The 25,321-nt window shown below is 43.8% G+C and overlaps 1 protein-coding gene across 3 annotated transcripts in view; it reads left to right on the top strand.

The window, feature by feature from the left end:
* Window positions 1-265: 265 nt before the first annotated feature.
* TUSC3 (tumor suppressor candidate 3) overlaps window positions 266-25,321 on the top strand; it is a 1,466,371-nt gene continuing 1,441,315 nt past the window's right edge. The window contains exon 1 of one of the 3 annotated variants that reach the window (XM_078678946.1): window positions 266-411. In XM_078678946.1, the coding sequence (XP_078535072.1) occupies window positions 325-411 (87 nt within the window). In that variant the 5' untranslated portion in view covers window positions 266-324. The remainder of the gene's footprint in view (window positions 412-25,321) is intronic. The other 2 variants (XM_078678947.1, XM_078678945.1) reach the window with 2 other exon arrangements.

Genomic DNA, 25,321 nt, shown 5'->3' with positions numbered 1-25,321 from the left:
CCATCTGTTTATTTTATTTTAAACTGTTAACTTTAACCCCATTTACACTTCCCCTAAAGACAAAAATCTATAAATACGCAAACGTATTATTAAAGTCCTGTCCTGCTCTGTTTCCATCGTCAGTATGGATAGCGGAGATGGCTTGAAATGAGCCACGCCTCCCAGTTTCGTAAGCAGAGCACAGCGCTCGTGATTTGACTACATTGCCCTGAATGCCGTTGTCTCAGTTCTTTTCGTCTGATTGGTGGTTCAGTCGGCCAATCGTGGAAGAACGTCTCGGTGCTGGTCCACAGGTGATGCGGGAAGCAATAGCATAGAGAAAACATGGCGCTGAATCTAAGGACATCATTATGGCACCTGCTGCCTATCCTGCTTCTTTGCCACTGCGGAGGCGGGCAGAAGAAAAAAGAGGTAGACTAGAAATCACCAGCTGATTCTTTTTTTTTTACATACATGCTCACGGCACAGTGTATATTGCATGGCACGTTTCCAAGTCGAACAGGCAGCTATAAGGATATATTGTATGGGTGCTAATCATTTAAACCGTAGATTTTATGAAGCAACGGTTATTTCATACCACATCCCAACATTGCATCTTGTGTGATTAAACAAATTACTCATTTGATCACATATAGTCATTCGTTTATCATTCTAATGTCTGGGTCCACGTAGTTTGCACACCAATTGCACAAGGTTTCCTAACATCCTGCTTCTCAAAATATATGGGCTGTTATTAGTTTGTTTCAACGTAGGGCTGTCAAATTAAAACTTGAGTTTCACGGCGTATGTCCTGTATATGGCTTGCACAGTGTTCTTCAAATATGTTAAGCAGTTTGCAAACACGATTTATATCTCTTTGTTGTTACTTGTTGCCACTCACTCAGTCTCGTCCTGGTGTTTTATTTTTAAAGCTGCGCCCCGTTATATACATTTCGAACTATATTTTATTTTATTCTTCAAACATTGGAATATGTAGACTACACACTGTGGAATGTATAAAACAATGACAATTGTGCATGAACATTTTGATTGTGTATACAGTACCTGGGTGTTGCCACAATCATTATACAGGTGGCTAGGAAGAATATTTTGTTTGGTTTGCCTTCGTTATTGTGGGATAAGATTTCATGATTCATGAGAGCAAACTATTTGTTTGCTATTTTATTAAGTCGACGATGGCTTGCTTGTCTTTCTTAGTCCTCGGCCAGTGCTCACATAAATCTGAAATTCTTTCATGTTGGATGCGAGTAGTTCTTCCTGTACTGAATTTTTTCTTTGCACTGTACAAATTATGGTTTTGTTTTTTCATGCAATCAGTATTTCTCTTTAGAATTGAAAATATTATCAAAATAAAGGCACACACATTGTCTTTGATGATCTATAAACCCTGTGCCCGAATCACAAAGGTATTTTAGGCTACAGACACAAATGTGTGTCTGTAAATACCACCACATACACCTGCCAGAAACTCGCAAATGGGTTTTTGTCAGGCGTACATGGATTTACTGCAGTCGATTTCTGTACCACAAGTGCAGAGGAATCTGTAGTAGTAAAGCCCTGGCAAGGGGCAGGAAATAGGTGTGGCAAAGCGAAGCATGCCTTCTAAGTTCCAGAACACATACACACTTCTACAATTGTGGGCATTCACAAACTCAAGTCTGACACACACATTTGGAATTTTAACACATGATGGTATACTGCAAATCTTTGTAAGATGAGATATTTACATCTTGATTTGAGATCTTTGAATGAAATGTGGGACTAGCGTAATTTTTGAATTCTGTGTTTTCCTCATGTAACGCCGAAACATGGAGGTAATGAAAGAAGTCACTTGTCTATAACATTTTAATGACACTCAATGTTTTCAAATGAACAAATATGTACTTTCATGGATTACGTAGGCAGAGTATTTTAGCAGCATCTATTGTATTTAAATGTCACATGTGTGTATATGTGACACAAAAAAATAAATGTCTTTGTTGTGATCAAGGCTGGTGGACGCGTCCGAAAAGTGTGGCGGTTCTCAATAAAATGTGATAACGAGCAGCTAGGAGCGTCAGTGCCTGTTTTCTTGAACAGTTTGGTGTAATTAGATACGGAGAATTCTTTTGATAGAGCGCGCAGGTCACCCGACTATAATTTTTTACCATATGCACACTTGGGCCCATAATTTCAATTCACCATATTGATTAATCGGGTAACCTACACTCTACTACCAGTAATTCAAAATACTACTAACTAATTCCTATACCTTGGACTTACCAATTCTTGTCCTTTGGCACCTATGATCACCATGGATCAGGGAGCTATCTGCAAAGATAAGCAGTCTAAAATAACATTTATAATATTTGCACTCTTTATAATAACCACAGACTCGGGAAGTTTTGAAAACCTTTATCTAGTCTTCATCAAAGTTAGAAAGCATGAGGTTTACAGCAAGTAAACTATCAATAACCAAAATCATGAAAAGCGTATAACCATGTAAAAGATAAATGATTCCAACCATTTAGAAATCTAAAGGGAAGGTAAGAACAGGGAACATGCTAATACGGAAAACTTCAGCAATTAGACTAACTAGAGTGAAACTGGTCCTGGGTTGCTTGTGTTTCAGTTCAGAGAGGACCTGGCTTGGCAGTAGGGCTGGACTGGGCCCTTGAGGAATAGGGTCAAGGCTGATTTGAATATGGCTGGGTCCAAACTAAGGTGGCATGGTGGGCAAAAACGACGGATTGGGATGCGCCCCATGCCAGTGGCTTAGATTGATTGAAGCATTCCATCCATCCATCGCCTTGTTGTTTTTGCATGGGGCGGAGCTTTACCCAGTCCTACTTTCACTTAAAAGACATTCCCTGCAGCAAAGGACCCTGCACTAGCTTTTATCACCCCAGACATTTGGGAGCCAAACCCAGGAAGAGCAGGGGTTTGGGCTAGGTGTTGCCCACCACACAAAGGGTGGCACTGGGGATAAAAGGTGGTACTCTAATACTCCAAAATTGGTCTCTCTGGACCTGTGGAAGAATCAGTAGATGGACTGCCAGGCTGCTGGAAGGACTGCCCTGCTCCTTGAACCCAGGACCTCTAGAAGTACTCCAAGTGCTAGCTGAATGGCCTTCTGTGTGATCTAATAGTACACAACAAGTTCCAGAGATCTTGTAACTTACATGCCTGCTGCTGCTGGTGCCTACTGGAGTTAGTCCTAGCCCTAAGTGCTGCCCCTAGGTCCTGGACGCTTGGTGGGATGCTAAAGCTGCCTCCTTCGCCCAGCCAAGTCACCCCCACATAAAAAGGACAGATGCCGACAGAAATAACCTTAACAACTACAGACCTATAACTAACCTCCCTCTCCTTGCCAAAACTATCAAAAAATGTATGTTTGCACAACTCCATTACCATATTCAAAAATACAACCTGCAAGACACCTTCGAATCTGAGTTCAGGAAAGGTTGCAGTACAGAGACTGCAATGCTGAACATCACAGATGAACTACAAAAATCTCTGGATGATGGCTTGCCTGCCTCCTAGTCCTCCAGGACCTCTCAGCTGCCTTTGATACTGTCAATCATGACACCCTACTAAACACCTTCTCACAACGTGCAGGCATCAATGGAACTATACTTCAGTGGTTTGCTACCAGAGCCAACATTCACAGGTAATCAAACTAAACACCATCTCCAGTCTCACAAGGAGTGCCTCAAGGGTCAATCCTGTCTCCTACCCTATTCATTCTTTATATGGAACCCCTTGCGATGATCTGAAACAAGCCAGAATTGCCTATCATCTCTGTACTGATGACACACAACTCTACATTAAAATATTGTCAGTTAAAAACATCCAGCACCTAAACAGCACTCTCTTATCAGTTAAGTCCTGGCTGACTAACAACCATCAGAAGCTCAACTCCAGCAAAACCGACCTCCTGTTCATCCAAACGAAAGAAAAGTCCTTTCCCACAGATATTTGGCTAGACCATTCCACTGCGTTAAACTGCAAACTATCTCCAACTCTGTCAAATCGCTGGGGATTACACTTGACAAAAACCTGAACATGAAATAGCATATTAATGCCTCAGTTAAAAGTGCCTTCTACATGTTGAAACACCTGGAAAAAAAACCTTCATCCCCATTGAAGACCTAAAGACTGTGGTGCAAGTCCTAGTCCTCTCCAAGCTAGACTATGGTAACACAAAGATTGCAGGCACCAAAAAAATACACTTAGCCCCTTAGTGGCCAGACTACTGTCCTTTGACCATATCACTCCCACTTTCAAGAAACTCAGCTAGCTACCAATCGAGGAAAGATGTATATTCAAAACAGTCCTGCATATCCTACAAATCTCTCCATATGGAAAAACCAGCCTACCTAGCAAAAGCTGGCCAAGAGAGACCTATTCACAGCTCTAACAGGTAACTCCTGATTCCGACCAAATTTAAGAGAGAAAAATCTTGCACCCTCTCTCCAAGAATCTGGAAGTCGCTGCTTTATGATTCACGTGGCAATCAGTCATTCCCTATTTCAGGAAAAAAACGTAAACTTCTGCTTCTTAATAAATACCTAAACCCTCCCCTACTCTAAACCATCTCATTGACCTGATGCTCCTACCTCACACCCTCCATTTAAATCGGATCATTGCTATCTCAGAGAAAAAAAATGTACCTCTACGCTCCACACCCTTGCAACTCCCTACCATAACCACCTCAGATCCATGTTGTTTTTGTTTCCTACTGCCTACTTCGTTTATATACTGTTTCCATGTATTTTATTTACTCTTTATGCATCTTGTGTAATTGCTGCTCTGTCATTTACATATACTGCTGTCTATTGTATACTCCGTTTTATACCACTACTATGTATTTTTATTTACTCTTTATGTAACTCGTGTAATTGCTGCTATGCTAACTCTGTAAAGCGCTCTGATAATTTAGGGTCGGGTTCGCACTATACAAAACAAAATAAATAGTTACTTGAGATAGCTCTAACTATAACTGCTGAAATTCTATGATTTTGGGTGTGTAAAATGTGAACCTAACTATAACATCCCTGCAACCTTTGGTTTTTTTCAGTGAATTTCTTCAGTTTTTTAAAATGTATTTTCCCCTTCTACCTATTCTAGGTTGATGGGCCAATAGGCAGATGAGTTAGAACTTTAGGATAGAGGTACTGAGAGGGAGCCAAGGATGTTGTACCTACCATGCAGAAGGCAACTCTAACATTAAACTGATTAGCATAAAAAGAAAAACCACAGGGACTGTATGCAACAGGCTATGCATAATTTCTACTAAGTCTCTCTAAATATCTACCCATAACATTGCACCTCATACCTAAAACAAATGCTCCAGTTAATCAGCTTCCATAAGCAACCTTTGTGCGATGTTATTAGCCATCTATAAAATCCCTTTCCTATAGTTCAGTCTGAACATGTGCATTTCTCCTCTGAACATGGAAGCAAGTACTGCGGTTAGAGAACACTTTCAAACGAGTTTCTTATCACTTAAATAGAGCACAAGTTTGATTTAAAAACAAACACTACACACAGTAACATTTCATGACTAATGTTACAAGAATCTAGTTGTTAATGATGAAAATACGGAACTTGCTGAAAACAAGCTATAAACTAGACACACAGGCTGCATAAATCACAGGAGGCTTCTATCTGTAACTTATCTGCCGCGGTCCACAACTTCCCTGAGGAAGCGCTAGACCCAGGCGCAGTGCCAACTTCCCCTGGGGAGGCCAGACCTGGATGCAAGTTATTAAAGCCCCTTAAGATTCATCATTTGAGAAGTTCTAGGTTCTTAGGATCGAAGAGCTTCTCAAGATGGTGTTTGCCATCTCCAGTATTCCCAGTTCGCCGAAAAGGCAACAGTTGCTTTTTCTCAATCGAGCCTCAGTACTTTCAAAGCAATGGAAAGTTCAGAAAAATAAACATAAGCACCAATGGTTTGTAGGTAAATAAATGTCAAAATAGTAGACAAAGGCTGCACCTTGGGGGAAATGTGACTGGTGGCCTGGCATCTGTTTAGCAGAACCTCTTCGTGAGTTGGTGCCCCCGACCCCACTGTTCAGCACCTCAAGCACAGCTTAAGAGGCCTTCCCTCAAACTTAAAGCCACTGTGAACAGACCCCCCCCCCCAAAAAAAAAACCCAGCAAATGTTGGATTTTCAAGAACCACAAACCTTGTTTGATTATTCCACAAAAGTTTAACTGGCCGCAGGAATGCACCGGATCCCAGAGGGCTGTAGGCCCCTCCCTCTCCCCCTTTTGTGCTGGAATCTTGAGAGAAAAAGGGAGAGAGATCTAAGGAGAGGGATTTGCTGCACAGGAGGAGGGTGGTGGGACTGGAAGTGGGTGCCTCAGGCCAGGCTTTAAGTAAGACCTTGCAGAAAGATGAGAGCTTTGAGACTAGTTTTCCGTCTGCCAACACTGCAGGAGTTTCCATAACTGACGGGCTGACATGCTCCACCTCCGGTGTTCAAATGAGGACTGCCCCTACCCAGTAGCCCCCCACAGTTAGTTTGACTGGATGTAGGACACTTTAGCATGGATGAGGAAACCTAATGTGTGCATCGGGTATTCATCGAAGATTTTTCTAAACAGACACAAATTATAAGCCAGAATCTAAATACTGTTTAGCACATAATTAATCTACAGCACCCAAGCTCTGGGAGGAGTTACCGTCTCTTTACTTCCCAAGGCAAATAAAGGCTAGGGTGGCAGACGATTAATTGGGTACTTAAGGTGGGGTAAGAATTCTGGAGAAACATGGAAGACCAGGAAGAATAGGTATGAAAGAGTAAAAGGCAGAGGGGATAGGCAGAGGGGATTGGAAGAGCCAACGAGAACTATGTGGCAAACAATAATATAAGCAATAAATAAATGCAGTGAGAGGTGTATGCCGACCCAAGAGCTGCAGCAGCAGGAATGGTGCAAATTCCTTTCAGTGCTCCGGCTCTCTGTCTAAAGTTGGGAGCCTACTTTGTCCCAGCCACACACTTCGCTCCGTCCGATTCCCAGATTCCTAAACTCTTCTGTTCTATCCCTAAAGTTAAGCGCTTACTGTGTCCCTTCTCTAGTTTTCACTCTGTCCATCTCACTGAACTGGCAGCTCGCTTTGCCCCATCCCTGAAGTTAAGTTCTCCCTCGTCCCATTTTAGTGAGACCATCTCTCTAGCTCTGCAATCCCCAAAGTTTAGAGATCAGTCCAGTTCCGAAAGTTCAGAGATCTGTCGAATCTCAAGAGCTTGTGCACCTTTGTGTTCCTGTTCCAAAGATTGGAGCTAGTGCGCTCAGGCTTGATTCACTTTCTGCACCCCCTCCCAGCCACCCAACAGCACCCCCTTAATGCGCCCAAGGCTACCCAGTGGTACGCAGAAAAGCAGGCTTCACGCCGCCCAGCGCTGCTCCATTCTAATTAGCCCCACTCTTTTCGTCATTCACTGCCCTCCACCTTAGCACTCACATGTACTAGCCGCACTCCTCGAGGAGCATGACAGGGCCAAGGGCCTCTTCGGCGGTTGCTGCCTCATGGTGTTTCTTTGCTCTGCATTTTGATTGCTTCCTGTTCTCTCTGTCGCATCTTTGCCACCTCTCTGCCACCTTCTGTTTCATCGTCTCCTCCTCTTGTGGATTCCGCATCGTGAGCTTACTGTACCTTCCTAGTGAGAGATACGTACCATGATAATGTCGTTGCTAGGCCAGTTGAGGCAGAATCCGATGTCATAGCTAATGGATGACAGGGCGACAGTTTGCAAAGGCCACAGAGTAGCAGCTGCAAGCTGGCGCCTTGTCCTTATCCTGACAGTGCAAAGTTTACAAGGGACAGCAACTGGCGCTACCTGCCCAGCCAGTACTGCGTTCAGGTAATAATAATCCCCTGGGCACCTGGCCCAACGGGGTCTTTTTTTACGTTTTTGTCCGAGTATGCAAATCTTGGAGATTTTTCCTGCGAAAATGAAAAAAAAATGCTTTTTAGTCCTGGCGGGTTCTTTGGGGGACACCAGCACTGGGGCTAAGGGGTCAGGATATTCCTACCCTGAGCTCTTTTATTTTATTATTTTTTTATTTGAGGTATTTGTTGGAGACTCCGCTGAGATAGAGTCCCCAGAAGGCTGCCAATACTTTCTGGTTGAAGTGTTGGCAGCCAATCAGATCTCTGCACAAGATCCACAGAGGGTCTGCATCCCTAGATATACAAATTTGTTTTGCTTTAATATATCAAAAACTACTGAATCGATTTACACCAAATCCTACAAAGCACGCTTTCTGGACCAAAATCTAGCTTTCTGTCATATTTGGTGTACTTCTGTTTAGCGGTTCGAGCTGTTGTCGTTCCTATAATCTCTATGGGGATTAACATGGAGAATACACTTTTTTTGATCCTCCCTTTGTCTCAGCGCCCATCTGACTGATCACCCCGAAACTTGACACGCCCAACTATAATCAAGATAGCACTTTTTGGGGGGAAATTTCTTGAAGATCCTGCAAAGAGTGCCAAAGTTATAAGCAAGTCAAAACATGCTTTTTATAATGAAACTAGGTCCCAACTATAATATATATATATATATATATATATATATATATATATATATATATATATATATATATATATATATACAGGGGTGGGGAATTCCTATCTCCCGACGCCCGAGACATCTAGATTTCTTAGGAGGGCAAGAGGTTTTAATTAGCATTTCGTCCAAAGGACAAGTAGACAGTTTAATGGTGCTGGGGCCCACACTTTAATTTCCCCAGAGCAGAACAACAGAGATAAAGCAGAGCTCAAAGTTGCAGCCAGCTCCATAAGCTTGTGTCGCTCCCAGGCCCGCCGCTGTTCCTTTTATTTTCTTTGAGCATGAGACAAACATCGTGCTTCTGCAGCTCCAGAACACTCACAGCACTGTCATGTAAGAGGCTGCCATATCTGCCTCTTGGCCCCTTGCTCTGACTTGAACTCTATGACCCCTGCGTTTTAATCTCTGCTCCACTCTTGGGCCTCATACGGCCCCAAGAGCAGTGCTTTCCCTTCTCATGCACCTCGTGCCCCCCCTTCTTTGCACTTTGCCTTTCCTGTACACTTTGTTTCACCCGGTGCCTAAACCTGCTAACACCGCCCTCTCTGACAGCCCGGACCTGCTCCCCTTGGCCTCTCGTTTTCTCACTCATTCAGGGCTTACATTAAAGCTCATAAGTTTCTCCATGAGGCTTTCATGCAGTCCTAAGGCCACCCCTATTTCTGTCCTTGCACTAAGCCTCTCATCTCACTTTTTGCATACACCAGGGGCATTTTGAACACACTGCCTTAGCAACTACTGCAGCTGTGGAGTTCTTCATGGGCCTCTTCAGTCTGCAGGTCTGCACACAAAGGCCCATAATGGATTTGAAAGGGGTGGGTGGATGAGTGATAGGGTGGATGAATAGATGCATGGATGAATGAGTGAAAGGGTGGATGGATAGATGCATGGAAGAATAAGTGAGAGGGTGGATGTATAGATGCATGGATGAATAAGTGAAAGGGTGGATGATAGATGCATGGATGAATAAATGGAAGGGTGGATGATAGATGAATACATTAATGAGTGAAAGTGTGGATGGATAGATGCATTTATGAATGAGTGAAAGGTTGGATGGATAGGTGCATGGATGAATGGGTGGATGAAAGGGTGGATGGATAGATGCATGAATGAATGAGTGAAAGGTTGGATGGATAGGTGCATGGATGAATGGGTGGATGAAAGGGTGGATGGATAGATGCATGAATGAATGAGTGAAATGATGGATGTAAGGAAGGATGCGTGAAAGAATGGATGGGCAAAGGTGAAAGGATGGATGGCTGAGTGGATGGATGGGGTGAAAGTGGATGGATGGGGTGAAAGTGGATGGATGAGTCAAAGGATGGATGGCTGAGTGAAAGGATGGATGGCTGAATGAAAGGGGGATTAATGGGTGAGAGATAGAGTAGATGAATGGATGGATGGCTGAGTGGGTGGGTGGCTAGCTGGGTGGAAGGGTGGATGGATGGGTGGATAGTTGAGTGTAAAGGTGGATGGAGGGATTAGTGAAAGGGTGGATGGATATATGAGCGAAATGGAAGATGGATGGAGTAAAAGGGTGGATGGATGAGCTAAAGCATAAATGGAGGAAGTGAAAGGGTGGAAGGATATACGAGTGAAAAGGAGGATGGATATATGAGTAAAAGGATGGATGGAGGGATGAGTGAAATGGTGGATGAATATGAGCGAAAAGGAGGATGTGTGGGGTGAAAGGATGGATGGATGGAGGAGCAAAAGGATGGATGAGTGAAAGGAAGGCGGGATGGATTAGTTTGATAGATAGGTTTGGAGATGGAAGGATAGGTATGAACATGGGCTTTGTGAACACCCCACTTTAGCAGCTACTGTAGAGGTGGAGCTCTTGATGGGCCTCTTCTGTCTGCAGCTCGACAGACAAAGGCTCATAATTAATGTGAAAGGGTGGGTGTGAGTGAAAGGATGGATGAATGTGTGGGTGAAAGGATGAGTGAGTGTAAGTGTTGCTGGCTAAATGCATGGATGAATGAGTGACAGGGATGGTTGAGTGACGGGGATAGTGGATGGACAAAGGATGTTATAATGAAGGAAAAGGTGAATGGATGGATAGGTTACAGTGTGTATGGATTAGGGAGCGAAAAGAAGGATGAATGTAAAGGATAAATGGATTAGTGGAAGGATGGATTGATGGATTGGTAGAAGGGTGGGTGGATGGATGAGTGAAAGGATGGATAAGTGAAAGGATGGATGGATAGATGGATGGAGGGGAAAGGGTGGCTGTATGGATGAGCGAAAGGGTGGCTGTATGGATGAGCGAAAGGATGGACAGATGGCTGAAATGGTTAGGTTTGGAGATGGATGGGCGGGTTTGGATATTGATGAGCGGATGGACTGACAAATCAATAGATGGGCGAACATATTGGTGAAAGGCTAATGGATGAAAGAATGAATGGATGACCATGTAAAGATGAAATGCTAGATATCAGTGGGTGAAAGGATGAATGGATGGATGCTTAGATGGAAGAGACAGAGCAATTCTGGAGAGGACTCCAGTGACTTTTTTCGCTTGCTTGGTGGCATAAGAGCTTTGGATCAAAGTGGGGGGTATTTCAATTTTCTGGTTACTCACTAGGCCTGCACTATGCGCCTTTCTCTACCTGGGGATTATCCGGTAGGTGTGGTGCTGTTCGCCAGCACGTTCTTACTAGACAGCCAGTATTTGGTCTCATAAAGGCCTCATTGCCATAGAAATTCCTGGTACTGAACAAAACTACTTTGTAAAAGAGCAGAATGTTGTCACACACAATGAAGCCAGCCGATAGATAGGATGAGAAAGCATTTTAATAAAAACAAAAAGTCTTGGTTAACTCAGATTGAATTAGGGGCTCAAATGTTAAAGAAAGTCACAAAAGTGCACCCAGGATATATGTCCTTATATTAATGCAGATTTACTTTTTTCATGAATTTCCTTAAGTAGGCCAGGAAACCGTAATTCTAGAAAATATTTGCGAATTGCATTTTAGCATGAGCAAAGATAAATGTACCCCAGTGGAAATGAGTGTTTACAAGTTAACTTTTCCTCGAACCACATTTTCCCAGCCCTGGAAGAAACTTTACTTCTGCCGTTGTCAGGGGTAGTAAATTTCCAACCTTTCTCAGTATGGGAAAAAGATTAGGAAAAAGCTAGTGAAAACCCCCAAAAGTCAAATCCTTTTATAGTATTAGCCTGACATTAACCAGAGAGGCTACTATCAGAGCTCTTCTATATTGAGATGGCTGCCATTATTTTACGGCGCACTATGTGCACCAAAGGGACAAGTGGATTTTGTTACAGGACAAGTAGATTTATGAAGCTACTTGTCCCTTGGACAAGTACATATTTCATTAAATTCCACACCCCTGATATATGTATGTATATAGTCCCCAGTAGGTTGTTATAGTTCGAATCTATAACAAAATGTAACAGAGCACAACAAACATAATTTCTTTTCCGATCACTTTCAAGTCGGACTTGTGTTTTTAATGTCCCAATTCACAACATAACATATTGAAATCCAAGTAGCAAGTATTTAAGCAGCCAATATTTGTGAGAAAGTTGACATGTTTGTTTGAAAATCCAAAATCGAAAATCCATAGCCGTCGCGTGTTTAGTCGCAAAAGCAAGTTCTTCAAGGCTTGATGCGAAAAGTCTGTATCAATAAGTCGAATCTAATCTCCGGGGTCACAGAGCATTCTTAATCGTTATCACAACTGAGTCAAAGAATCTTCAAGAATATTTTGCAGCCGGAATCACCAGGTATATCTCCAAAAGCAGTTCTCTCTTTGTTAAATCAGTCATGGTGAGCAAAGCTCAGTCAAATTTTCTGTATTTTTTTTTTGCACGGGATCCGAGCAGTATTCGTGATCCTGAGTGTCCGAGCAGTATTCGTGAGTGTTTCATCCAAACAGTCATCCAAAGTTTCTAAGTGTGGAACACTCCATTCATCGTCCGCTCCCCGATTCCGGTGCCACGTGGATCCTAGCTTGTTCCTAGACGGTAGAAAACACAAGTCCGACTTGAAAGTGATTATTAAAGAAATTTGTTTAATGCTGTGCTCTATTACATTTTGTTATAGATTGTATGTGTTTAGAGATTTTGCTTCTGCGCAGGGGTACACTGTGGATGGCACAGTGTTTTAACATTGAGCACGCAATAAGACGATTTACCTCAATACTTGTAGTTACCATTGCCATCACTCATTTCCGTAAAGTTAGAACCTATTTTGCATATATAAAAGCGTTTTTTGCCTGTATCTTTGGTGCTGTTTGACGAATCTTCATAAAATATTGCAATAAAAAGTGTCAAATTAAGTTCTGTTTTGCATGGGAAGTTTCGGGGTGATCCGTTATGTGTGAGCTGATTAAAAGGGGGTTAAAAAAGGTGTTACCCATTTCAGTTCCCATAGGAATGCGTTGTTGAAGCTACAGCCCGAACTGCTGGATGGAATTACACCAAATGTGGCAGAAAAGTTGTTGTTGTTACGCAGATTGAACTTTTTCTTAGTTTGGTGCAAATTCATTCAGTAGTTTTTCAGAATTTTAAGTTTCAAATTATGATGGTATCTCTAGTTGCAAAGCCTTTTTGAAAAAAGATGAGCTCATGCAGCGAAATGCACATCTCTGTTTGGCTGCCAACACTTCAACCAGGAAGTGTTGGCAGCCATCTTGGGACTCTGCTTCACCAAGTCCAAAGGAAAAAAAACGTGGAAATAAAGAGCAGGGTAGGAATACCCTGACCCCCCCATGCCATGGTCTTGGGCATAAAAGCATTTTGTTTCATTTGCTACAAAATCGTAATATTCGCAGCAAAAAAAGAAAAGTGTAGGCTCCTGCACTTGCTTTTAAATAACCCTCGGGTGGGCAAGGTCCCGGGGGCATATCATAAATATAAGAGGGGGCTCACAGGCCTCCCTTTTAGGGCTTATCAAAGCCCCGGGGATCGCCACCTACCCGGGGCACTTTATATTATATATGCTGGTGGACCTACTTGGCCGCCAATAGCCTAGGGGACCGCCACCACCCCGGTGCTAATTACAAGATTATGGGGGGGGCCTCACGGACCCCCCTGTCCCGGGACTGCCACCAGCAGAAGATAATTACAATAATATGTGGGGCCTCATGGACCCCTCTGCCCAGGGGACACCATCTCCCCGGGGCTTTTTATATTTTTCTTGTGGGGGCCTCAAGGGAGGTCGTGTGGTTCTCCTTCTCGGCCATTCTCAGTCCCTGGGACCAGCACCTTCCAAGGGCATGCCTTAAAAGAGGAAAGGAGGGGGTCATGCGGTCCTCCCCCCCCCCTGGGGAATGCATGGCCCTGGGGACCACCAACCCCCTGGCCAGCTCCAGCAATGTGCCGGGGTGCCCACCCCAGTACATTGCAGTTTACTTCCAATAAGCCATACAAACAGTGATTTCAGCAAGCGAGAGCAGAAACTGCTCTTGCTTGCTGAAAGCGGAGCATGTCTGCTTCCCTGCCTGCTGACAAATTGCTTTGAGACCCAGGGGGTCAAAGCAATGTCAGCTGCTGCAGGAGGCAGGGAGCCGGCAGGTACCTTGGGGGCCTTCAGGCTCCCCGCGGTCTCCGATGTGGAAAATGTGAGTGTGCTGGGTCGGACATGGGCACTCACACTATAAACCAGCCCAGGATTGAGCCCATGTATCTCCCCTCCCTTTTAAAAAAGGGACAGGCCCAGGGGTATGGTGTCCCACTAGCTAAAAATTGCCCGGGAGGGGGGCCACTCTCGGGAGGCCCTGCACCCTTTATCCATCACTCTGCAAACACGTCTCCTGGCACGCTGCTTGTTGGGGGATGAAGTCTCCTTGGCTGCTAAGGATCCTTAGGGAGCAACAAGACCTCCTGTTACCTCCAGTAAGCCCCACACAGTGGGATTGCCGAGAAGTGGTCGGAGGCCATGCCCCTTTTCCCACCACTCTGCAAACGCATCTATTGGTTCACTCCTGGTGGGGGATGTGGTCCCCTTGCCTCTTGAGGGCCTCAGGTCTGAAGTGGAATTCTTCCCATAAGCAGCAGTGTGCCAGGAGGTGCATTTGCAGATTCGTGGAGAAAGGGGGCATGGCCTCTGACGACCTCTCAGCATTCCAGCTGTGTGGGTCTTACTGGAGGTAACAGGAAGGCCAGTTGGCCTCCAAGGACCCTCAAGAGCCAAGGGGACTTCATCCCCCAACTAGTAGTACGACAGGCGCCGTGTTAGCAGAGTGGTGGAGATAGAGGGCATTGCTTCCTACCAGGTCTTAGCAGTCCTGCTGTGTGGAACTTACTGGAGTTAACAGGAGGAGTAGCTGGCTCCCAGAGATGTCCTTGGGGGCTAACTACCCCCCCTGTTAACTCCAATAAGTCCCATACAGTGGGATTGCTAAGAGGTCTTCGGAGGCCACTCCCCCTTTCTCAACCACTTTTCAAACACAGCTTGTGGTGCACCACTGGTTGGGGGTTAAAGTCCACTTTACCCCTGAGGGATCTTGGAGACCAAGAAACCCTCCTGGTACCTCTTGTAAGTCCTACCCAGCGAAATTCCTGAGAGCTGGTCTGAGGCCCAGCCCTCATTCTCCACCACTCTGCAAACGAGAGTACTGGTTAAAAAAACATAGAAATTCAATGAAAAAGCCAATGGTTTTAGGGAATTTATAGTTGGGAATTAGCATTTAAAAAAACCTTAGCAATTCACTGAAAAAACCAAAGGTTACAGGTGCGTTATAGTTAGGAAATGGAATAAAAAAATGTAGAAATTCCCTGAAAAAAACAAAGGTTATAGAGACGTTATAGTTAGGCTCAAGTTTCAGTTGTACAAAACCGGCTCTGAGCTAACAATACCTCGCTTCCCCGCAATGCACTATCTATGACCTCACACATGACATTACTCGAGACATGGTCAGTGACATAACTGATGACATCTCAAATGACATCACTGATGACCTCAGTGATGACATCATCCACACCCCTAAAGAATCTTTTATACCCCCACTGCCACTCCCACACAACCATTCACAAACCTAGGCACACAGCCATACCAGTACTTACACACACACTCACTCTATCATTGATCTACACACATATCCACTCACTCATCCATACTGCCACTCATAGACCCACTCACTCACTAATACTGCCAGTGACATATCCACTCATACAACCACACAGGCACTCACAAACTGAGTGAGTCAACCATAGAACTACTCCCATACCTAGACACTCACCCATACAATCACACAGCCACTTACTCGTCCAGTCACACTCACACATACTCAGCTATACAGTCACTCACAGAAGCATTCACTCATCCGTATAGCTACTCTCACATTCACTCACTCACCCATTCAGTCACTCGTGTACCCCATCACTCACCTCTACGGCCTCTCACTTACCCACTTACTCACCCATATACCACTGACACATGCACTTGCTCACAGACACAGCCCCACATCTAAAATGACATCACTAATGACATTACTGACGACATCAACCACAGAATCTTTGATGAACCCACTCACACGCCAATATAACTAAGCCTGGGCGTGAAACTCCGCTCCGCTTGCAGAGTTTGCCAAATTTGGCAACTCTGCGTTCCATATAGAACATTGAGTTACCAGGGGTGGGGAATTCCTATCTCCCGACGCCCGAGACATCTAGATTTCTTAGGAGGGCAAGAGGTTTTAATTAGCATTTCGTCCAAAGGACAAGTAGACAGTTTAATGGTGCTGGGGCCCACACTTTAATTTCCCCAGAGCAGAACAACAGAGATAAAGCAGAGCTCAAAGTTGCAGCCAGCTCCATAAGCTTGTGTCGCTCCCAGGCCCGCCGCTGTTCCTTTTATTTTCTTTGAGCATGAGACAAACATCGTGCTTCTGCAGCTCCAGAACACTCACAGCACTGTCATGTAAGAGGCTGCCATATCTGCCTCTTGGCCCCTTGCTCTGACTTGAACTCTATGACCCCTGCGTTTTAATCTCTGCTCCACTCTTGGGCCTCATACGGCCCCAAGAGCAGTGCTTTCCCTTCTCATGCACCTCGTGCCCCCCCTTCTTTGCACTTTGCCTTTCCTGTACACTTTGTTTCACCCGGTGCCTAAACCTGCTAACACCGCCCTCTCTGACAGCCCGGACCTGCTCCCCTTGGCCTCTCGTTTTCTCACTCATTCAGGGCTTACATTAAAGCTCATAAGTTTCTCCATGAGGCTTTCATGCAGTCCTAAGGCCACCCCTATTTCTGTCCTTGCACTAAGCCTCTCATCTCACTTTTTGCATACACCAGGGGCATTTTGAACACACTGCCTTAGCAACTACTGCAGCTGTGGAGTTCTTCATGGGCCTCTTCAGTCTGCAGGTCTGCACACAAAGGCCCATAATGGATTTGAAAGGGGTGGGTGGATGAGTGATAGGGTGGATGAATAGATGCATGGATGAATGAGTGAAAGGGTGGATGGATAGATGCATGGAAGAATAAGTGAGAGGGTGGATGTATAGATGCATGGATGAATAAGTGAAAGGGTGGATGATAGATGCATGGATGAATAAATGGAAGGGTGGATGATAGATGAATACATTAATGAGTGAAAGTGTGGATGGATAGATGCATTTATGAATGAGTGAAAGGTTGGATGGATAGGTGCATGGATGAATGGGTGGATGAAAGGGTGGATGGATAGATGCATGAATGAATGAGTGAAAGGTTGGATGGATAGGTGCATGGATGAATGGGTGGATGAAAGGGTGGATGGATAGATGCATGAATGAATGAGTGAAATGATGGATGTAAGGAAGGATGCGTGAAAGAATGGATGGGCAAAGGTGAAAGGATGGATGGCTGAGTGGATGGATGGGGTGAAAGTGGATGGATGGGGTGAAAGTGGATGGATGAGTCAAAGGATGGATGGCTGAGTGAAAGGATGGATGGCTGAATGAAAGGGGGATTAATGGGTGAGAGATAGAGTAGATGAATGGATGGATGGCTGAGTGGGTGGGTGGCTAGCTGGGTGGAAGGGTGGATGGATGGGTGGATAGTTGAGTGTAAAGGTGGATGGAGGGATTAGTGAAAGGGTGGATGGATATATGAGCGAAATGGAAGATGGATGGAGTAAAAGGGTGGATGGATGAGCTAAAGCATAAATGGAGGAAGTGAAAGGGTGGAAGGATATACGAGTGAAAAGGAGGATGGATATATGAGTAAAAGGATGGATGGAGGGATGAGTGAAATGGTGGATGAATATGAGTGAAAAGGAGGATGTGTGGGGTGAAAGGATGGATGGATGGAGGAGCAAAAGGATGGATGAGTGAAAGGAAGGCGGGATGGATTAGTTTGATAGATAGGTTTGGAGATGGAAGGATAGGTATGAACATGGGCTTTGTGAACACCCCACTTTAGCAGCTACTGTAGAGGTGGAGCTCTTGATGGGCCTCTTCTGTCTGCAGCTCGACAGACAAAGGCTCATAATTAATGTGAAAGGGTGGGTGTGAGTGAAAGGATGGATGAATGTGTGGGTGAAAGGATGAGTGAGTGTAAGTGTTGCTGGCTAAATGCATGGATGAATGAGTGACAGGGATGGTTGAGTGACGGGGATAGTGGATGGACAAAGGATGTTATAATGAAGGAAAAGGTGAATGGATGGATAGGTTACAGTGTGTATGGATTAGGGAGCGAAAAGAAGGATGAATGTAAAGGATAAATGGATTAGTGGAAGGATGGATTGATGGATTGGTAGAAGGGTGGGTGGATGGATGAGTGAAAGGATGGATAAGTGAAAGGATGGATGGATAGATGGATGGAGGGGAAAGGGTGGCTGTATGGATGAGCGAAAGGGTGGCTGTATGGATGAGCGAAAGGATGGACAGATGGCTGAAATGGTTAGGTTTGGAGATGGATGGGCGGGTTTGGATATTGATGAGCGGATGGACTGACAAATCAATAGATGGGCGAACATATTGGTGAAAGGCTAATGGATGAAAGAATGAATGGATGACCATGTAAAGATGAAATGCTAGATATCAGTGGGTGAAAGGATGAATGGATGGATGCTTAGATGGAAGAGACAGAGCAATTCTGGAGAGGACTCCAGTGACTTTTTTCGCTTGCTTGGTGGCATAAGAGCTTTGGATCAAAGTGGGGGGTATTTCAATTTTCTGGTTACTCACTAGGCCTGCACTATGCGCCTTTCTCTACCTGGGGATTATCCGGTAGGTGTGGTGCTGTTCGCCAGCACGTTCTTACTAGACAGCCAGTATTTGGTCTCATAAAGGCCTCATTGCCATAGAAATTCCTGGTACTGAACAAAACTACTTTGTAAAAGAGCAGAATGTTGTCACACACAATGAAGCCAGCCGATAGATAGGATGAGAAAGCATTTTAATAAAAACAAAAAGTCTTGGTTAACTCAGATTGAATTAGGGGCTCAAATGTTAAAGAAAGTCACAAAAGTGCACCCAGGATATATGTCCTTATATTAATGCAGATTTACTTTTTTCATGAATTTCCTTAAGTAGGCCAGGAAACCGTAATTCTAGAAAATATTTGCGAATTGCATTTTAGCATGAGCAAAGATAAATGTACCCCAGTGGAAATGAGAGTGTTTACAAGTTAACTTTTCCTCGAACCACATTTTCCCAGCCCTGGAAGAAACTTTACTTCTGCCGTTGTCAGGGGTAGTAAATTTCCAACCTTTCTCAGTATGGGAAAAAGATTAGGAAAAAGCTAGTGAAAACCCCCAAAAGTCAAATCCTTTTATAGTATTAGCCTGACATTAACCAGAGAGGCTACTATCAGAGCTCTTCTATATTGAGATGGCTGCCATTATTTTACGGCGCACTATGTGCACCAAAGGGACAAGTGGATTTTGTTACAGGACAAGTAGATTTATGAAGCTACTTGTCCCTTGGACAAGTACATATTTCATTAAATTCCACACCCCTGAGTTACTGATAAACTTTGCCGTCCGCAAAAGAGCAGATTTGTTTTGGTTAGCGCACAAGAAATGTCCTTTTGTCCACGGTGGAGTGACTTGCAGGGTGCTCGCGATCGCCCATAAGATTTTCAGGGCCGTTTGCGGGCCTCATGAAATTTGCTAGACCGCTGCATGCTCCTGCGAGATTTTGCGGTCCCCAGCACATCATTCAGGCGTGCCAGTGACTTCCGGCGGATGTTTTCTGCCGTACTTGAACCCGAATGCTCAGGATATACCACATCTGCAATCTGGGGAAGATTCTCTCCTCAAGAAGCATCAAAATGTTCCTGAATGACAATTTGGAGTTAAAGATGGACATTTGGCGTTGTTTTTTTGTACGAGGAGTCCTGTTTTAAAAAAAAACTTTTTTCCAACCGTAAGAAAGTGTCACCGAGGCTCCAACTTCCTGTCCATGTCCAGCAGGCTCCTCCCAGTGCTTTGTCCATCTGCTTGTCACTTGAATTTAGAGCTGGAAGGATCCCTATTTGTGTCTGCTGCATATCACATTGGATTTAAGGATTTTGTATTTGAGATTTCACAAGTAAGTTGATCAAACTGTGTTGTTTGTTTGCGGCCATGTACCTGAATTTATCAGAACCTTTTAATTCGATTTTTAAACTGTATTGTGGTGTGGGTGGCCTGTTGTTTCAGTATGGCCCTAGTGATTTCTTTGCATTTCATTTTTCCTATTTTGGAAAGTAAAAATGTTCCACAGTTTACTACATTTTCTCCATCTTTTTTTTAATTCATTTGCAATGTTGATTTAATTCACTATGTGGCCTTGCCGCCAATTGACGTTCCTGCCAGTAGGCCCCCTGCTAGTCATGGGTGCATGAAACTACTGTTATTGTGGTGTCTGTTGAATTTGAAACATCATTTAGGCCAGGGATGCATTTGGATTGAAATACAAAATGTGTTTTTTCAGAGGTATTTAATCTTTTTTTCCCCTGCAAACAGTGTATAGCTGGGGTAATGCCTTTGAAGGATATGTTTTGTAAACATTTTTTTTTGCCCTGGTAATTTTCCCTTTTGGTGATGCTGAATTAATGTTGTGTTCTCTGTTTTACCGTGCCTCCTTATTCTGGCCAGTGTCTGTGTGTGTGTTTGCCATAGGCCACCATTTGCCTTTGTTCCACATGCCGTGTGGCCACTGGCCAGGGGCCATTTTGTATAGCCAGTGGACGGTCCATAGGCCTGCATATGTTATTTGTTTTCCAGGCCTCCTGCCTCTTGTTGGGACCATGTGGCTGGAGGCCATTTTGTGTAGGCGGCCAGTGTGCTTTTTCCTTAAACCTGCATGTGTTCTTTGTTTTACAGGCCTCCTGTCTATTGTGATCATCTGGTTGGCAGTCATTTTGTGTATCTAACCAGTGTATTTTTCCCATAAGCCTGTATGTCTTTTCTTTGTTGTGGCCATGCCTTCTTGCTGGTTGTTGTGACCATGTGGCTGGCAGCCATTTTGTGTAGGCAGACAGTGTGCTTTTTGGCATAGGCCTGCTTGTATTCTTTGTTTTCTAAGCCTACTGCTTCTTCTGACCATGTGGCTGGCGGCCATTTTGCATAGGCAGTCAGTGTGCGTTTGCATTAGCCTTTTATTTGTTCTTTGTTTGTGGCATGCTTCCTTGCTGGTTATTGTTGTTATGCATGTCATTTTTCATATTTTGTACAGGAACAATGTTGCACAGTTTAGTACATTTTCTTCATGTTTTCTAATGCATGTGCAATATTCTTTTAGTTGAATTCACTGTGTGTCGTAGTCTGCGTAAGGGGCCTTCCAGCCAGTAGACTCAGTACTAGTCATTGGTGCATGAAACATCTGTTTCTGTGTTGTCTTTGGATGAAACCGCTCCGTAGGGCATGGATGGTATTGGATTAAAATACAAAATGTTCGGTTTTTTTTTGTAGAGATTTTCAAGTTGTATTTTCTCCTGCAAACATTGTTTAGGTGGGATAATGCCTTTGGGAGATGTGTGTTATTGTAAACACTTTTAGCCCTGTTAATGCTTGTTTTTGACATTGCTGAATTAATGCTGTGTTCTCTGTTTTACCATGCCTCCTTTGTCTAGCCAGTGTGTGTGTATGTATTTACCATATGCCACCGTTTGCCTTTCTTCCACATGCCATGTGACCAGGATTCATTTTTTATTCAGTCAGTGTCCTTGGACCTGCATGTGTTCTTTGTTTTCCAGGCCTCACTCTTCTCCCTTTTGTTGTTGTGACCATGTGACTGGTGGTCATTTTGTGTAGACAGTGTGTTCTCCCCATAGGCCTGCATGTCTTCTCTTTGTTCCCAGTGCCTTCCTTCTCAGTGTTGTTGTGGTTCATGACAGTGTGGCACTGGCTGGCAGCCATTTTGTGCATCCAGCCAGTGTGGCTTTTTGCCATAGGCTGCATGGATGGTTGAGCAATGAGACAGCAATTTAATAACTTAATGTTATATCTATGAGGATAACTTCACTTATGTTTATTATTTTATTTTTTCATTTTTTTAAATGGCAAATATATATATTTTTTACATTTTTGTTGTTGTTGTATTTTTGTCTATACCAGTTTCACTACATCTGGCATCAATCAACCCCATATCTGCTATAGGTGCACAACAGCATTTATTGTCTAGGGATTATTCCTTCCATTGTCATTTGTTTGCTGCACCTCCCTGAGTGCCACATCACATGTAAGTGATGTCATGTGATGCACATAAAGCAAACAATTACAACTGTATGTTGTTGTTTTTGCTCTCTCTTATCCTTCCTTAGAGTTCAGTCAGTCACCATGAAAGTTTATGTTGATGTGGTTTTCCCTCCGTTGTGCGAATAGATATACTGTTTTGTTAATTATTCATAATAAGAGTAACCAGTGACCGCACTAAATGATATTGTGTTTGTATGTACTACTAATTGGCCTGCAACAATGCCACATTTCACTGATGTCCTTCTTGCTTCTTTTCATTTAGGTGAACAACAGACAACATCACTCACAATCCTGCCAGAAAGAAGACATGTGCACGACGTGACACACGACTCACACATCACAGACTGGTCTTCAACTTGTGAAGCTTAAGTTCCACTGCTAAATGCCAGCTTCAAGATGGCCTCACATAAAAGTGCTACCAAGAAAGTAGCCAGGAAAAAGAAGAAAGAGGTTAGCACCACAGTTCTTTATTGGAAAAACCAGATTGTGTCTGCTGCACTGGCCTCTTGGGACCAAGCTGAGAACAGCGCCCCCACATCAGTGGACCCACTCCAATCTAGGCCCAAGCCCATGTCTGTTACAGAGGCAGCTATTGTAATCACAGCAGCACTGACGAACAGATGGAAAGAGAATGGCAGGGAAGTTGAGGCCCACTCCTCAGGGCACAAGTCCTGGGGGGCAGCCTTCAGGTTCAAAGCCTGAGGGCAGTGCTGTTGGCTCACAGCAAGCAAAACCAACAACAAGAACACCATTAATAACAAGACCAGGAGCATCAGCCCCAAAATCTGCAACTGAGTGGCTTCTATTGGTAGGGCTTAAGTCCAATGCAGAAGCGAAGGCAAAAGAGGTTGAACAAGGTGGAGCATGAGCAATGATCATTCAGCGGATGGTCCTGACCTATCTGGATGACGTAACAGAGGTCTACCTTGATTAAAACCTATTGGTATGGAACGAGGCGCCAATGGCCAATACTCAGCAGTCTGGCATTATACTATCTGGCTTGCCCGGTAGCCAGTGTCTCCACTGAGCATGTTTTAAGTACTGCTGCCATTGTCACAGTGAGAAGGACCAGTCTCTAGCCCACAAATGTGAAGAGATTAACCATGATCAAATCAAATCAGCACTTTATACCACCTGATTACTCAATACCTGAAGTACAACAGGAGGAATGACTCAGGTTATGGAAGTAGTGTGTAAGATGACTAACTTCTGGGAGAACCCACGAGCGTTTGAGGACAAAATCTACTTCCTTAACTAGTACTAGGCCCCGGCCAACAACCATCGAACTTTCTCTCTCAGTCTCTAGTCTACGACTGGTCTGCTTTCTTTCTTTCTTTCTTTCTTTCTTTTAAACCAAAAAAATATATATTTAGGGGAACATTATTATTTACTTTTATTTGTTTGTGTCTGCTTGACTGATTCAGCCCCACGTCTTACTCTTAGACACATTTTATTGATGGGTTGGAGTTGCAACTGTGTGCAGTGAAGCAGTCCCGACTGTGCTTCCACACCCATTTCCCTCAAGGGCATTGGATAGAGAATACAAACAAATGTGTACCTGCTTCCAACCCTGGGCCATGACTATCTGTCCTTTTCTAGCCTAGAGGGTCTGCCCCACATGTGACATTATTTGATTTACACCGGCCAATCTCTGCTTCTTGAACAAATGGATCTGCATTCTGCAATGTACCACAAATCGATCACAGTGAGCAGACCGGAAGAACAGTTAAATGGCATACATTGCACACTGAGTAATTGTTATTTGTTGTGAACTTGTAATGTGTTTTGAGAGATGATTCATGTAGTGGCAGGCAGTGTGACACTGGGTATTTGTTTATCTGTAAACAGTACGTTTAAAATCTGTTTTTGATGATTTTCAATGTTGGTGGCCTATCGCGGCTGATCGATTTTCCACTGAAGGTGATTTGTTTTCCTTCTCTTTTGGGAGATAGCGAGATTCCTCCACGGGGTCCACTCCACACTGCTTTTTTGTACTATTTTCTGCTTTACATTCCTCAAAGAGGAGCCCCTGACCAGTCCCTTAGTTAACACACATAAAAATCTAGTTTACACAAAAATAATTCTTCTTGTTGTACAACAACAAAATTGTACTATAGGTTGATCTATTGCATTTGAGTCAGGACTCGGGACACAGTTGGTATGGAGTTAGACACCATACTCATTTTCTTACTCAGGAGGATCAGAGATGGTGGAATGACTCAGGGCGGGGGCATGACTACTTCAAGTACTGCCACCAGAAGATGGGCATTTTCAAATTCACTGAAACCAACCGATTTGATGATGACTTTGAATAACCTAAAGGCAAGCAACAGACCTACACAACTCTGTTTAGTGGCGGTGAGTGGTGAGTGACAGAGGTGCATTGATTTTACTTGAGTGGGAAAATGCAATGTTGCTTAGTGTGAGTGTGTGCTCAGTGCTGTCTGGCTCTAGTTCAAAACTAAGGGGTGGTGGGGGGGCCTGTTGTTGAGGTAACCTTAAACAGACATTTAGCCATGCTGCCTCTGAGTCTTTTAGGTGCATTCCTTATGCAGTTTAACTATTTTCCTTGATTCTTCAATACCCTGCGCCATACTGGAAAAACAATAGAACATACTCCCGCTTTGCTTACTGAACTGCATCCTCCAGGCACCCAAGATAGATGGACAGTCCAGGAGGACTGGAGATGCATCCCCCAATTTGGCAATATAGTATCATTTATTCTCTTATTGCTGTCTTTTTAACCTGATGTGTTTTATGGGCTGTGCCCGAAATAAACAATTTATTTTTATTATAATTTACTTTCTTAGTAACCATTAGAACTGTGTGTTTTGTTTATGTTTACTTATGTATATTTGCTATCTTTCAAAGCTTGGCACCTTTGAACATAATGTAACTTGGGTCTCTCTAGGGGCAGACCGACAATTTGATTTGGTTAACTTGTATTACTCATCATTCCTCCATTTCCTTTTCCTTCCATAACAGATTTGTGATGGTCAGCTGCCAAGGTGAATGTTCTCCTTGTGTAATGTGTGTCTTTGTCAAACCTTTCTCTCAAATTCCCCTTCCTATCCATTCATCGAACCCCCAACCCTCTTCCCTCAGGCTGTGTGATTT

This window comes from Lissotriton helveticus, chromosome 2_2 (genome assembly GCF_964261635.1).
Source record: "Lissotriton helveticus chromosome 2_2, aLisHel1.1, whole genome shotgun sequence".
Lineage (NCBI taxonomy): Eukaryota > Metazoa > Chordata > Amphibia > Caudata > Salamandridae > Lissotriton > Lissotriton helveticus.
Note: the sequence above shows the minus strand (reverse complement) of the source record. Positions and strands in the feature narration are given on the sequence as shown.